This window comes from Oryctolagus cuniculus, chromosome 2 (assembly GCF_051225735.1).
Source record: "Oryctolagus cuniculus isolate XC-2025 breed Fujian yellow rabbit chromosome 2, ASM5122573v1, whole genome shotgun sequence".
NCBI classification, from domain to species: domain Eukaryota; kingdom Metazoa; phylum Chordata; class Mammalia; order Lagomorpha; family Leporidae; genus Oryctolagus; species Oryctolagus cuniculus.
Window position 1 is genome coordinate 51055840 of NC_142868.1, and position 16079 is coordinate 51071918.

At 45.0% G+C, this 16079-nt stretch overlaps 1 protein-coding gene across 11 annotated transcripts in view; it reads left to right on the forward strand.

The window, feature by feature from the left end:
- Positions 1 to 3903: 3903 nt before the first annotated feature.
- The window catches only part of ENTPD4 (ectonucleoside triphosphate diphosphohydrolase 4), a 34802-nt gene continuing 22626 nt past the window's right edge, over positions 3904 to 16079 (forward strand). For 2 of the 11 annotated variants that reach the window (XM_008249546.5, XM_008249562.5), the window contains exons 1-4: positions 3904 to 4087; positions 11759 to 11861; positions 13844 to 14041; positions 15193 to 15398. In XM_008249546.5, the coding sequence (XP_008247768.3) occupies positions 11854 to 11861; positions 13844 to 14041; positions 15193 to 15398 (412 nt within the window). In that variant the 5' untranslated portion in view covers positions 3904 to 4087; positions 11759 to 11853. The remainder of the gene's footprint in view (positions 4088 to 11758; positions 11862 to 13843; positions 14042 to 15192; positions 15399 to 16079) is intronic. The other 9 variants (XM_089325474.1, XM_089325470.1, XM_002709315.6 and 6 more) reach the window with 9 other exon arrangements.

The window sequence follows — 16079 nt, forward strand, 5'->3', positions numbered from 1 at the left end:
ACTAAAATAAACTTTTAAAGCTATAAATTTATTACCAACTTCTGCTTTAGATGCATCCTGCACATTTTTTATGTATTTTAATTTCATTATCAATTTGTTTTATTTTTAAAAAGATTTATTTATTGATTTGAAAGTCAGAGTTAGAAAGAGAGAGAGAGAGAGAAATTGAGATTTTTGATCTGCTGTTCCACTCCCCAATGGCTGCGATGGCCAGGGCTGTGCCAGGCTGAAGCCAGGAGCCAGGAGTTTCACCTGGGTCTTCCATATGGGTAGCAGGGGCCAAAGTACGTGGGCCATCATCTGCAGCTTTCCCCAAGTCATTATAAGGGAGCTAGATTGCAAATAGACCAGCCAGGAATCGAACCAGTACCCATATGGGATGCTGGTACTACAGACAGTAGCTTTACTCACTATGCCACAATGCCTGCTCCTGTTAGAAATGTTTTCTAATGCTTTTGTAACTGTGCCTCCTATAAGTAGGTGCTCAGTAAGTTTTACCTCTTGATAGCTCCTTTTTTCATTTCTGTCTCTTTTTTTAAGATTTATTTATTTATTTAAAAGGCAGAGTTACAGAGAGACAGAGGCAGAGGCAAATGGTGAGGTCTTCCATCTGCTGGTTTACTCCCCAAATGGCTGCAACAGCTGGAGCTGGGCCAATCCAAAGCCAGGAGCCAGGAGCTTCTTCCAGGTCTCCCAGGTGGGTGCAGGAACCCAAGGACTTGGGTCATCTTTCACTGCTTTTCCAGGCCGTAGCAGAGAACTGGATCAGAAATAGAGCAGCCAGGACTCAAACTAGCACCTGTATGGGACGCCGGCACTGCAGGCGGCAGCTTTACCTGCTACGCCACAGTGCCAGTCCCTCATTTCTTTTCTTAATAAGTGAGAATAAACATATCTGGACCTTTATACCATTTCCACTGTCTACTCTTTCAGAGATGTGCAGGTTCATTCTTCCAGCAGATTCTCATTCATCCCAGAGGTATGACTTCAAGCATCCCCTCCTCCGAGCAGCTCTCCTTGATGACCTAGACTAGGATAATCCTTTCATACACTGTGTTGAATTGTGTTTCCCAAAAATTCATGTCCACTTGGAACCTGTGAAATACGGTCTTTGAATATATAACCAAGCTAAGATGAAATCACACTAGATGGGGTGGGCCCTAAATCTACTGTGACTGGTAACTTAATGGGGACATTTGGGCCCAGAGACACACACAGAAGCAATGCCATGGCCACCAGAGGCAGAGACTGAAGAGAGGCATCTGTGAATTGAGAAAGACCAAGTATTGCCAGCAACCACCAGAATCCAGGAGGAGGCAAAGGAGGATACACTCCAGTGTCTTCAGAGAGAGAGTACAACCCTGCTAGTACCTTGAAGCCAGGCTCCTTGCCTACACCTGGGAGATAACAGATTTCTCTTGCTTTAACTCACCCAGTTAAGGTGTTTTGTTATAGCAGCCCTAGGAGAGCATTAATGCATTTATGCATTCTTACGTTAATATTTCCTAGCTCTTATTAGAAAGTGATTGCGGGCCAGCGCCGTGGCTCACTTGGTTAATCCTCCGCCTGCGGCGCTGGCAGTCCATATGGGCACCAGGTTCTAGTCCCAGTTGCTCCTCTTCCAGTCCAGCTCTCTGCTGTGCCCTGGGAAGGCAGCGGAGGATGGCCCAAGTGCTTGGGCCCCTGAACCCGCATGGGAGACCAGGAAGAAGCACCTGGCTCCTGGCTTCGGATCGGTGCAGCGCTGGCCGTGGCGGCTATTTGGGGAGTGAAATAACGATGGAAGACCTTTCTCTCTGTCTCTCTCTCTCTCACTGTCTATGATTCTACCTGTCAAATAAATAAAAATTTAAAAAAAGAAAGTGATTGCATATGAATGATCAGCAAGTACAGATAGTGTAATAGTGCATACTAGTCTTGCATTTTAGCAGGGGCTTCCTTAAGAGAGACTACCATAGCTCAGAGCAGTACCTCAGTTGCTAACAATTTTGAAAGATAGATATAAAATCAGAGTATGTTGGTGGCCAACTACTTCAGCTTCTCAGTGCTGGTCTTGGGTACATGTCACAGGGTTTTTGATTGTGTACATCATCCAAACTGGTAATTTCTTTATGACAATAGATTGCCAGAAAGGAGCAGTGAGGCAGGAATCACCCATTCTGTTCCCCTTTTGCCTCCAACAGGTGTTGAGCAAGTCACTTAGCCTCTTTGAGTTCCGGGTTCCGTAACTATAAAAGGAAGTGAATGGGACCAGTTTCTACAGATCCTTTGGCTTTAAGCTTTTGGGGTTTCATGATTCAGATGTGGAAAAATATTAAAAAGTCAGTATCTATGTCGAAAACCCCTGCATGAAAAGTAGCTGAATTCACAGACACGACCAGGAGGAAGAGGGGACACAAACTTGTGCTAGACTAAGGATTCTGCCCTATAATGGTAGAACAGCCCGTTCTGTCCAACTGAGTTTTACCTTGATAAACAGAATAGAGTAGATGTTTCAAGGGCTCTTGCTAAAAAAACCTGTTTTAAAGCGGCAGTGCTGGGGCCTGGTGATAGTGCACTGCAGGTGGAGCCACCACTTGTGACAGTGACATCCGATTTCCCATATCAGAGTGTGGGTTCAAGTCCTGGCTGCTTCTCTTCTGATCAAGCTTCCTGTTAATGCACCTGGGAAGGCAGTGGAAGATGCTCTAACTACTTGGGCCCCTGCCTCCCTCCTAGAACACAATGGAGTTCTAGTTCCTAGCATTGACCTGGTCAACATCTGGCTCTTACAGTCATTTGGGGAGTGAGCCAGTGGATGGAAGGTCTCTCTCTTTCTGTGTCTCTCCTTCTCTCTATTGCTCTGCTTTTCAAATAAATTTTTAAAAGGTAGCAGGGCCGGTTGGCCACTTCCTGTCTCCGGGCCCCAGTATACTCACCTGTGCACAGAGGGGAAGAAGGATGCAAGCCGTAATCCCCATTGTCTCAGCACTCAAGTGCAAAGCTCTGTGAATCAAGGCAGGTTACTATTGACCTGGTGGGTGGGGTGGGATAGGTGTTGAGCTGAGAACAGTTCATGAGATCAACCTCAGGAACTGTGCTCATCACCCTATTTCTTCTTAGACCCATTGCAGGGGGCTGGAGCTGTGGTGTAGTGGGTAAAGCCACCGCCTGCAGTGCCAGCATCCCATATGGGTGCTGGTTCAAGTCCCGGCTGCCCCACTTCTGATCCAGCTCTCTGGTATGGCCTGGGAAAGCAGTAGAAGCACCTGCGTGGGAGACCAGGAAGAAACTCCTGGTTCCTGACTTTGGATCGGCTCAGCTCCGGCGATTACAGCCATCTGGGGAGTGAACCAGTGGATGGAAGACCTCTCTCTGCCTCTGCCTCTGACTCTCTGTAACTCTGCCTTTCAACTAAATACGTAAATCTAAAAAAAAAAAAAAAAGCCATTTCTCATTTCTGGTCTTGGTCTTGGTAAGGGAGGATGAGCGGTGTATCTCCTCCAGAATGGGCTCTAATACACGAAATTTGGGGGCAGGGATGTAGCCCCCAAGATGGTCATTTAAGGAGTTGGATCTTTCATTTCCCTGTCTGTAAACGAGGAATACTTACTAGCAAAGCTGTCAAACTGTCAGGAGTCAGCAACAATGCCTAGTTTTCCCTGGGTTTTTATTTTCTAAAATCCTCAGGAGCAGTAAGGAAAGATAAACTGCGGTGTCATTAGCACTCTGGGGTTCGCTGACAATCAGAGCGGCTAGCCCCACAGTGCGGGGAACTTCCGTGACACCACTTGCACGTCTTGCATTCACGGTGGATCTGCAACCTGCGGCGGGCGAAACCGGCCCCGGTTCCGATGCCAATCATCCCCGCCCTGGCCCCGCCCCCGGGCGCACGGCCCGCCCTTCGGCGTGCGCCGTCCCGCCGACAGCGTGCGCGCTCCGGGCGCGGGCTGTGACGCGACGCCACCGCGCGGACCGGGCGGGCGTGCAGCGCCCGGAAAGGAGCGGAAGCCCGGGGGAAGCGGGGCTGTGTCGTGGACTGCTGAGGTGGCAGCGATGCTGCCCGCTCGCGGCCCCCCGTATCCGGGAGCCCCCGCCTGCCGAGCAGGTGAGGTCGCCTTCCCGGCGCGGGCGAGGGGAGGGCGGGCGGCCCGACGCGAGGCGGTCGGAGCGTGGAGGCCGGCGGGGGCGGGCGGGCCGCGGACGAGCCGCTCGGTGCTGGCTCCCGAGGACTCGCTCCGAGTTCTGCGCGCCTCCAGTCCTCTACCGCTGCTGCCCGCCAGCCCCCGCGGGGCGTCCTCCGCCGCCAGGCCTCGCGGCCACATCCGGGCGCCCGTGGGTGACAGGTGCTGTCCCCTCGCCCCTGGCGGGTGAATCCTGGCGGCGGTCGTGCCGTCGCGCCTCCTGCCGTGTCCACTCCGGATTTTCTCTCCCTTGCTAGAAGCACCTGGCCAGGGAGGAGCGGGTGCTGCCCCCAGGACCCCGTTGGCCCTGCCTGCCGCCTCGACTCCTGACGTTGGCGTGTTCAGCATCATTTTTCCCGTGCTCTGCTTTGACTAACTTTCGTTTTAATTTCTCCTTGCAAAAATGCTGCTAATTGGGCGATGAAGTGATGATGCTTAGCGGTGTTTCTCAGCTTGAGCAATGCATGGATTCCTTTTAAAGGGACCATTCTGTTTATTCTCTGGAGTATGTCCCAGAACCCGCAGAGCGCCCGAGACCCCAGTTAGAGGGACACAGGTGCTGGCTAATTTGAGAGAACAATTGTTTCCAGGAAGCAAAAGCCTTGTAATCCAGGAACTGTCCATGCTAGACCGTAAACTAGCGGTAGCTAAAGATTTCTGAATTAGAGGCTCAAATCCCGGTTTATTTTCACATTGCAGTCTCATCTTTTGCTTTGTTATGAAAATCTTACTACCCAGCAGGCCTAAAAGAATCATATTCTTAGTGTTGAGTTTGATGTTATCTTGGTCTTTGTACCAGAGCTTGTCAGTTCCTGTTGGCACATAAGCAGAATTATAGAACACTTATTTTATAAGCTGTTTAATTTTCTATTTCTCTGTGTTAACTGGTTTATTAACTGTGTTGCATGTTGAATGTCTGGCTTACATTTTCCCAGTCCTAATAGGAAGTGTGTGATGTGGGCCTTGAATAGATATAGTCAAGTAAGAAGAGACTTGCGTGAAAGTCGACTTAAGAATTTATATTCTGTATATATTTATTCAAAATAGACTGTACATAATAGAGAGATTTGAAGTGGGGGGAAACACTAGGAAGTATATGAAGTTAAATAGTGAGAAAGAAAAATGTGGACCTCTGCTGTAAAGAAGTGTTAATATTGACAGCAAGATGCTAGCTAGGAGGAAGCAATGTTATCTGAGGCCAGAGGCAGGCTTGAGAACAGCTTGTGTGGACAGAAGACAGCTTCCTCACTAGAGCAGAGAGATGTTATCTGAGTGGCCAGAGAAGGTTGGTGAGATAAGGTGTGACCCTTGGTGGGTGGAGGGCTTCAGGTGCTTCACAAGGAGATTGGTGTTGGCCCATAGGTTTCTAAAAGCTTCTTGAGCTGTCTTATTTTCAAAGCAGTATTTTACAAAAAGCATTCACAGTAGAGGCAGAAGGTAGGTGATAGATCAAGAGGTCTTGAGGTTGTGGTATCTTCTGTGGTCCTCTTAGACGTGTAACATTCAAGGAAGAGTTGATAGGACTTCATAATAATGTAGCATCTTCAAAATGTTCATGTCCATGACCAGGAGGTTAGTACCTATGTAGATTCACACCAACCATGCTTGATGACCTTTTTCCCACCCCCTTGCTAGCAAAGTATCCTCAGGCTTAAGTCTCAGCCACTCTGATGGCTGCACAGTCTTGTTTATATTCATATTTTTCTGAATGCCAATGAAGTTATATTTTATCAACCATTTGTATTATTTTGTTATCTTCCAATTTCCATTGCAGTTTTTCCTGTTTATGTTTTCCAAAAATTCCTTTATTACACCTTTTTATATATTTACCTTTTGTTGTGAATGTTACAAGTACTCTTCCCAAGCCTGTTGTTGTTGGGGAGGGAATTTAAAGCACACTGAAGTTTTAAACTGGTAGACATAGTTTCTTTGACTTATGGTTTGAGGCATTGATGTCATCTGTAGAAAGACCTTACTCATTTTAAGCTTGCATAAATATTTACCCACACTTTAATCCCACCTCTAAAAGGATATTTTAATATTAAAGTTTATGATGCATTGGAATTCTAATAAAAGGTGTGATATGGTAATCTTACTAGATTCAAAAGCTGAAAGTTAGCTACTTTATAAAAACATACTGAAATTCATTAAACATCTTGATAATTGACATACCTTTTTACTCAGTTTTTTTTTTTTTTTTTTTTTTTGCTGTTGTTTTAATTAAAGACATAGGTTCCATCTGCTGGTTCACACCCCATATACCCACAACAACTGGGACTGGAGTGAACCAGGAGCCAGAAATTCAGTCTAGGTGGCAGGGATTCAACTACTTGAGCCTTTATCTGCTGCCTCCCAGTGTCTGCATTAGCAGGAAGCTGGAATCAAGAGCTAAGCTGGGACTTAAACGCAGGTGTTCTAGGATAAGATGCACTGTCTCAACCAGCAGCTTAACCCATGTGCTAAGGGCCTGCCTTCACACTCCTCCATTTTATTCTCTCTTTGTGATCCACAGAGAAAGCTGCCATTTGCAGGTCTATTCAAATGCCCCCAACAGCTGGCTTGGGCAGAGGTCTAAGCCAGGAAGGAGCAGGGAACACAACCAGCTATCTGGTGTGGCTGGTAGGAAGGAGCTCATTTACTTGAGCCAACACCACTGTGTTGCTGGAAAGCTGGAGTCAAGAACCAGAGCTGAGGATTGAACCCACGCACTGAGATGTGAGATGCTGACATCTTATCTGCTAGGATAAGCACCCGTTTCCCATTTTTTTTCACTTTTTGTGTAAACTTTCAAATTGGAAATGTTTGTCCTATATTTTAGGTACATGGTACAAAATGAATATTCTATCAAAATTCAAATTAATTACAGTAGTTCCCCCCCTTTGTCAGATAGACATTAATCCTTTTTACTCTATTGTGTCTTTATGCATTTTGTCTCCTTTATTGTATTGTAAATTTTTGAAGATTTATTCTAGGGGCCAGTGCTGTGATGTAGTAGGTAAAGCCACTGCTTGTAGTGCCAGCATCCCAAATGGGCGCTGGTTTGAGTCCCGGCTGCTCTACTTCCTATCCCACTCTCTGCTATGGCCTGGGAAAGCAGTAGAAGATGGTCCAAGTCTTTGGGCCCCTGCACCCATGTGGGAGACCCAGAAGAAGCTCCTGGCTCCTGGCTTTGAATTGGTGTAGCTCTAGATGTTTTGGTCCTCTGGGGAGTGAACCAGTAGATGGAAGACCTCTCTCTCTCCCTCTCTCTCTCTACCTCTGCCTCTCTGTAACTGTGCCTTCCAAACAATGTGTGGTTACAAATTTATAATCCAGGCATTACAAATTACATCTGCAGCAGGTGCTGGTCACCAGGAAACAGAAGAGCCAGAGCGTGTCTCTGTCCTTAGTGGGACTTGCCATGTCATGAGAAAATCAAGCGAAGTCCAGTGCTAGAGCCCACTGCTGTGGTAAGCAAGCAGTCTGGAGATAGGAGGATTAGGGAATCTCAGAATCACACTTGATTTCTATGTGGAGAGATACATGGGAATGCCTTGTACAGTTGCTGGGGAATGTGCGGTCCCTCAGGGTCCACAGCTGTGTGTAGGATTGCAGGAGTTTAGGGTACAATCAGCGATCTATCAGATGATTAGATGGGAACTCAGTGCTGTCCAAAGAACTTTCTACAGTGATTTCTGTGTTATTTATACATCTGGATGGACTAGTGCAGATCTACAGGTAGCTGCTGAACCCTTGAAATAATGGTTGTTGCAGCTGAGGAATTTGATGTATTTTTAAATTTTTATTGATTTGTTATTTGAAAGGGAGAGAGAGAAAAATCTTCCATCCACTAGTTCACTCCCAAAGTGCCAACATCCAGGGCTAGGTCAGATGAAGCCAGGAGCCATCCAGGTCTCCCACGTGAGACGTAGGGAATCAAGTACTTGAGCTGTGACACACATCTGGAAACTGGATTGAAAGTGGAGTAGCCAGACTTGGATCAGGCACTGCAGTGTAGAATGAAGGTATCCCAAGAAGTGACTTAAGCCATTGCATCAAACTCCCACTCTCAGAAACGTGATTTTTAATTTTGTTTCAGTTACTTTAGCCATTATGTGACAAGTAGTTACACTATTAAGCAGTGCAGAATTAGGTCCTTATGGGAATATTTTACAACTTAAGGAGTTAAGATGTTTTCTCAGAGTAAGAGAGAAAAGTTGGCAGGAGGAGATTTCTGTGTTTGGGAAAGGCACCTCTAGTTTCTGAACCTTTTTGAGTCCCGGAACTCTGAACCTTGACTTCTTGCTAGATCCTTTCTTAAGGTTTGCCGTGCTGGGGGTACAGTGCTTAGCCAAGCAGACTTGAGTCTGACCCTCATAGGAGAGCTCACATTGTAGAAGAGGAGACACAGGACCGAGAGAAATGCAAACACACTGTGTCAGCAGACAGGGTGAGCATGGATTCCCATCTCTACCTTTTATTAGCTATGTGGCCTTAGACAGTTACTTAGCCTCTCTGCCTCATCTATAAAGTGTTTTTTTTTTTAACTTTTATTTAATGAATATGAATTTCCAAAGTACGACTTATGGATTACAATGGCTTCCCCCCCATACCGTCCCTCCCACCCACAACCCTCCCCCCTCCCACTCCCTCTCCCCTTCCATTCACATCAAGATTCATTTTCAATTGTCTTAACATACAGAAGATCAGCCTAGCACACATTAAGTAAGGATTTCAACAGTTTGCTCCCACACAGAAACATAAAGTGAAAAATAATAGATGATTTTTTTAAATGATGATGAAATCAGATTAGACCTATTGTCATGTTTAATCCCAGTGAGAGTCAAGTTGGGAATTGATAATTTTTTTTTTTTTTACAGAAGATCAGTTTAGTATGCATTAAGTAAAGATTTCAACAGTCTGCACCCCCATAGAAACACAAAGTGAAATATATTGTTTGAGTACTCGTTATAGCATTAAATCCCAATGTACAGCACATTAAGGACAGAGATCCTGCATGAGGAGTAAGTGCACAGTGACTCCTGTTGTTGACTTTACCAATTGACACTCCTGTCTATGGCATCAGTAATCTCCCTATGCTCCAGTCATGAGTTTCCAAGGCTATGGAAGCCCTCTGAGTTCTCCGACTCTTATCTTGTTTAGACAAGGTCACAGTCAAAGTGGAGGTTCTCTCCTCCCTTCAGAGGAAGGTACCTCCTTCTTATAAAGTGTTTTGATAGTTGTACCTATTGTCGCGGGAAGCTAACAATTGAGGCCGGTGTGGCAGGTGCTGAAGGAATTCACCAGCAATAGAACACAGAGAGGAGTGAGACGAGCTGGATTTATTAAAATACAGGCCAGGGAGTAGTGTCAACAGTTGGCTGTCAGCTGCTGTGATGTGCCTTATAATCTGGAAGGTACATATCTTGGGCTCCTTTCCACTGGCTGGGGGCTTTTCCATAACTAGTGCTTTCCTCATTGCTGGGGGCTTTTACTAGGGGGCTTCCTTATTGCCAAGGGCCCAGGTGACCTCCACACCTACCTTGTTGGTTGTTAGGAGGACTAAACTTAGCATGTATTTGCGAAGTGTTTGCAGTGGGGCTGCAGTCTAGTAAACACCATGTAAGTATTTAACAAAGGAGTCAATGTGAAGGAGAGAAGCGAAATTGGGGAGAGGAGCTGGGGTTAGGGGAGGGTTTGCAGTTAGTGATCACGTGGCCGTGGAAGCTCCCTGAGAAGGTGGCATTTGGGTAAAGACCTGAAAGGAATGAAAAAGTGAGCTGTGCGGTTTACCACCAAGCAGGGAGCTACAAGTTCACAGCCCTGAGACCAGAAAGTACCTAGCATTTTGAAAATGGTGAGGATGCCAGTGAAGATGTAGTAGAAGGAAGGCGAGAGAGGAGATGGTGAGGTCAGAGTTTAACAGGTTTCCAGAGACTGGGGCTTTTCCAGAGACTCAAGGTCAGAGTGCAGACCTTGGTGTTTACTTGAAGTGCTTTGGGAGCCACTGGAGGATTTTGAATACAGAAGCTGGGGTGGATACCTACTTCGGATGAAGAATTTGAGCCTAAGGGTGTTGGAGGGAGCTGCTGAGAGCCTGAGTGGAGGCTGCCTGTGGAAGACCAGTTAGGCCGCTGCTCTGCTAAGACAGGGGAAAGAACAGAGCCTGAGCTCAGACAAAAGTGATGATGAGAAAGGGTAGGTTTTAGATAAGGAGAGATTAAAGCAAGGGAAGGAATCCTTAGAAATTGAGTCTGGAAGGCAAAGGAGAGGCAGAGGTCAGGCAAGTCTGTAGCTTTTGATTTGAGCAACTTGGTAGAATGCAGATTGGGGCTGTGAGGGAAGAGGAGCAGGTTGGGAGAAATGAGAGTGGAGATTGTACTTCAAAACTTAAGTTTTAGAATATTCTTCATTGTCCTGTGCAACTTTCAGATGCAGACAGCTCCTAGGGAGCTTAAGATGTATATAAGGTGGCCCAGAAAAGTCTGGGGTACAGAGATTTCTTAGCAGTCTGTTCATTGCAGCTGTGATGAGGCTGACCAGGAACAGGGACTGGAGTTAGAGGAGACTTGAATGTGGATTAGAGAGAAGCCTGTGGAATGTTAACAGCCAACAAGATCAATAGAGTAGGAAGAAGCTTGAAGAATCTTTAGCAAGATTTGAGAGCCTAGGCTGGAGGAGACCAGTGTTTTGAGAGGCCTGTGGAGGTTGAGAGACCAAGAAAGAGGCTCAAAAACATCCTGTGACTCTAGCAAGTGGGAGGGAGGCCCTGGCTGGAAGCCCCTACCTTGTCTGTGATTTGAGGTCTCCGGGCTGGAGAAGTGAGAGTGGTAGAAAGGACAGGAAACACCTAGGGGCATAACACCTTGCATGATTCGTTGTACATAAAAGAGAAGTGTCAGTGATGTTTGTCAGGTGACTGCATATTTAGATGCCCAGTCAGTTAATCTTTCTGCCTACTGCTTACCTCCACCCTACATCTTCTTCAACACTGAGTACAATAAGGTATTTAAGACCTATTAGATGTCCTGATAGTTCTGATCACAGAGATGCTTTGGGTAGAGTATTAACTAGTACTCTCTCATCTCTCTCTCTTTTTAAACATTTGTTTATTTGAGGGGCAGAGTTACAGAAAGAGGGAGAGACAGAAAGAGAGGTCTTCCATTCACCGGTTCACTCCCCAAGTGGCTACAATGGCCAGAGCTGGGCCAATACAAAGTCAGGAGCCAGGAACTTCTTGCAGGTCTCCCACATAGGTACAGAGGCCCAAGCACTCGGGCCATCCTCCACTGCATTCCTTGGCCATTAGCAGAGAACTGGATCAGAAGAGGAGCAGCCAGGACACAAACCTGCGCCCACATGGGATACTGGTGCCGCAGGAGGAGCCTTAACCTACTGTGCCACAATGCTGACCCCCAGGCAGTTACCTCGATTTAGGCTTGTATCTCTGACATTATGAGATTAACTTTGAGATGTGTTGCTCAGAATCAACCCTTTCAGTGGTTTCAGTGCAGGACCATGGCCAGATTAGGTGTGGTTAGATTTAAGCACACACCTGATAAAGAGGGGTGTTTGCATTGTGCTGTCTTTGTGATTTTACTTACTTCCCTGAACAGCCAAGACTCTAACTCCATGAGGACTCCATTGCTGTTTCTATAGTGTATGGGAAGAGCTGACTCCTCCAACACTGTCTGGTTGCTGGCCCTTCGATATGGGGAGGTGAGTAATGGGCCTAGTCACTTCGCTGTAAGACCTGAGATTATGGTGCTGTGGAAACAGGTCTTTTTTTTTTTTTTTTTTTTTAATTTGAAAGACAGAGTTACAGAGAGAGAAAGAGAAAGATCGAGAGAGAGAGAGAGAGAGAGATCTTCCATCTGCTGGTTTACTCCCCAAGTGGCTGCAATAGCCAGGCTGAGCCAGGCTGAGGCCCAGAGCCAGAAGCTTTATCTGGATCTCCCACATGGGTGCAGGGGCCCACGCACTTGGGCCACCTTCTGCTTTTTCTCAGGTCATTAGCAGGGAGCTGGCTCGGAAGTGGAGCAGTCAGGACACAAACTGACTCCCAAATGGTATACTGGCATTGCAGGCATTGGCTTTATCTGCTAAGCCACAACACCGGCCCACAAACAGTTCTTGAGAGGGAAAAAAATCTAAATGCCCCCATGAAAAATGTGGGAAGATATGCTGCACTTCTATTTAACACCTTGATTCTTCCAGGGCCTGCTGGGGCTCCTGTCACAGAAAGCACGCGATAACACAGATGGGTTATAACAGGATTAGTGTAGATTGTGGCCAGGGTGTGCATGCTGGGATGCTCAAGCACGGTAGGTTGAGCACAGATAACTGTAGCTTGTGAAGTGTAGGGAGGAAGAGGATAAACACCATGTAGCAGTCCGAGAACTCCTTGGAGACCAAGAACTACAAGTGGAAAATTCCACTGGGTTAGCAGAATTACCTCCCTGTTCAGTGAGTGTTTTAGTCCATGAAGCATACGCTTAAAAGCCAAGGGTAGAAATTAATTGTCAAACCGTAAAATTCCTCGTAAAGGCAGTGACATTTATTTTTAAAGTATTTTAAATGAATCTCTCATTCCTGACAGAAACTGAGAAGAAAAGTTCCACTTATTTTCAAAAATGTCTCAGGAATATTCTTAAAAACAAAGGACATACCAATTCATTTATTGACTTTGTCACGAGGATGTTGATAAAGATACTATTTTCTCCCATTAGTGAGTCATTTGGGAGAAATCCACCTTGGAATTCAGTGTTAAGGAAATATTATTCCTGTTGAACTGGTTATACATTTCTAATCTAATGGACAATGTTTTGGCCACTAGAATGCTCATTTGCATTTGCATGCCTACCTTACAGTGTGGGTTTTTACATAAGGAATTTCCCATTGGTTTCATCATCATTAAATCTGATTTCATTATCACTTTATGTATTTTATTGAAATTGTTATTTTTTTTAAAAGATTTGTTTATTTATTTATTTGAAAGTCAGAGTTACAAAGAGAGAGGAGAGGCAGAGAGAGAGACTGGGGTCTTCCATCCGATGGTTCACTCCCCAGTTTGCTGCAATGGCCGGAGCTGCGCCAATCCAAAGCCAAGAGCTTCTGCTGGGTCTCTCATGTGGGTACAGGGGCCCAAGGACTTGGGCCATCTTCTACTGCTTTTCTAGGCCATAGCAGAGAGCTGGATGGGAAGTGGAGCAGCCGGGACTTGAACTGGCGCCCATATGGGATGCCAGTGCTTCAGGCCAGGGCATTAGCCCGCTGTGCCACAGTACTGGCCCCTTGAATTTATTCTTTAATCTATCTCTAATTCTTTTTGGAACGAAGTGGAGTAAAATACAAATCAACATAATGCTCTTAAGAACAGGAGGAAACAGGGAAATTATCCCAAGCATCAGGGGCTAATTCTCATTCAAATCCGTTTTTAATAATGAATTCTGCCGCCAAAGACTGACAGGAAGGGTGCTGGTGTGTGGATACCTGCATGCAGGAAAATGCTCATAGGGCAGCTCGCACGGGGTGTCTTACTACAGCTCAGTTGTGTGAAGGGAGGCTTCTTTTGAGTATATTGTTTTTTGTTTTTTGTTTTTCTTTTGACCGGCAGAGTGGACAGTGAGAGAGAGAGACAGAGAGAAAGGTCTTCCTTTGAGTGTATTGTTTTAAAATCTGTTTTTTTTTTGGAATTTCAGGATCAGCATTTCCTGTCTTTTTCCTGCTTCTTGGCATTTTAGCATCTCTCCGGTGGGGTGTCCTCGAATTCTGAACACCAATTTACGCCAGATTGTTGTCATTAGCATTCTGGCTGCGGCTGTTTCTCTTTTATACTTTTCGGTTGTCATAATCCGAAATAAGTATGGGCGGCTGACGAGAGACAAGAAATTTCAAAGGTAAGAGGCAAAAACATTTGTTTTTTGGGTGGGATGCCATACATTCTGTCTTGGCTCTGACAGGATACCTGGACAGTGTGGATTACATACAGCAGAAATGTACTTTTCATAGTTCTGCAGACTGGGACGTTTAAGGTCAAGGTGCTAGCAGACTTTCTCTAGTGAGGCACTGTTTGTGGCTCTCGCTGTGTCCTCACCTGATGGAAAGGGGTGTGGCGCTCACTCATCTCTGAGGTCTCTACCCCTGTGATCTTGTTGCCTTGCAGAATCCCTGCTTCCTAGGAGCAGCACATTGCTGATGAGATTTTCAGCGTAGGCATTTGGAGGGGATACAAGCTTTCAAACAATGACACCTTAATTTATGGCTTCAAGACTTTGGGGGCTAGGTTGGAATTTAAAGATCATGTGACTGTAGGATGGATTCTGTACTGAATACAGCATGACAGGAAAAATTAAACTCTGCATCCTGGCTGATCTCACAGACAAATGCTACAGAGCTGTGAGCACTATCTTATCTATCTATCTATTTTATTTTATTTTATCTTATTTTTTATTTATTTATTTATTTATTTATGTATTTATTTATATGTCAGAGTTAGAAGGAGAGACAGAGATCTTCCTCCGTTGATTTACCCAACACACCAAAACGCTAGCCTCATTGTGAGCACTTTTTGTCTATCAGTCAAATGTACTTTTCCATCTGTATCTGAGTGTTGCAAGTCAAAGTAAAGTTTTTTGAAAAACTGTGCAGACAAAACAAAAAAGGAATGATTACTTGAAAAAAATTGAACTTTGAAACTGGCTAACTCCTGACCACCAAATCCATATTTTAAGAGGCCCTGGAATAACAGTTTTTTGGGGTAATGTGTTTTAAGCTGATTTTTGAGTTAACTCTGGTAGACTGGAAATAGTGGTTTGCTTTTTGAAATATATTTAAACTTCCTTAAAGGAGTAATAAGTGGGTGTCTGGTTTAGATTATCTTTATTAGCATCATTTTTGCTTTCTTCTGATTCTTTAATTGTAAAAAATGTTACAGTGCTGCTCCTACATAGATTAGAAATCACTGATCTGGTATATGTTAATTGCATCTTATCCATTCAGTTTAGGATGATATTCTGTCTAAATAAAAGCATGGTCTTTTCTAATCAAGGTACTTGGCACGAGTCACTGACATTGAAGCTACAGATACCAATAACCCCAATGTGAACTACGGTGTCGTGGTAGACTGTGGAAGCAGTGGGTCTCGGATATTTGTGTATTGCTGGCCAAGGCATAATGGCAATCCTCATGATCTCTTGGATATCAGACAAATGAGGGACAAAAACCGAAAGCCCGTGGTCATGAAAATAAAACCCGGTATGTAAGTAAGAACTGTCTGACTTGGACGGATACTGTGCTTTCATTCTCTGTGCTGTCTTTTACATCTTTCCCTGTCTGTCCTCTTGTTCACCTGCTTACTTCAAAGCTCACACCAGGAATAATAAGTCTCCTGGTTTCACTTCCTTTTCCCTTTTTGTTCCATTCTGCATAGGGTAACTAACACCTTGGTAAAAACATCCTGAAGCATTTATTTTGGTGTCTACGGAAATGTTTGCTAGTTGATGTTGAGTATGGCAGAGTTTTCCTATTTTGCAGCCATAGATCTCTGTCCTTAATGACAAGATTCCATAGCCTTGGCAACTCATGACTAGAGCCTAGGGAGATTACTGACGCCATAAACAAGAGTGTCAATTTGTTAAGTCAACAACAGGAGTCACTGTGTACTTACTTCTCATGTGGGATCTGTCCTTAGTGTGTTGTCCAATGTGAAGTAATGCTATAACTAGTACTGAAACAGTATTTTACACTTTGTGTTTCTGTGTGGGTGCAAACTGATGAAATCTTTACTTAATATATACTGAATTGATCTTCTGTATATAAAGATAATTGAAAATGAATCTTGATGTGAATGGAATGGGAGAGGGAGCAGGAGATGGGAGGGGTGTGAGTGGGAGGGAAGTTATGGGGGGGGATCCATTGTAATCCATTAACTGTACT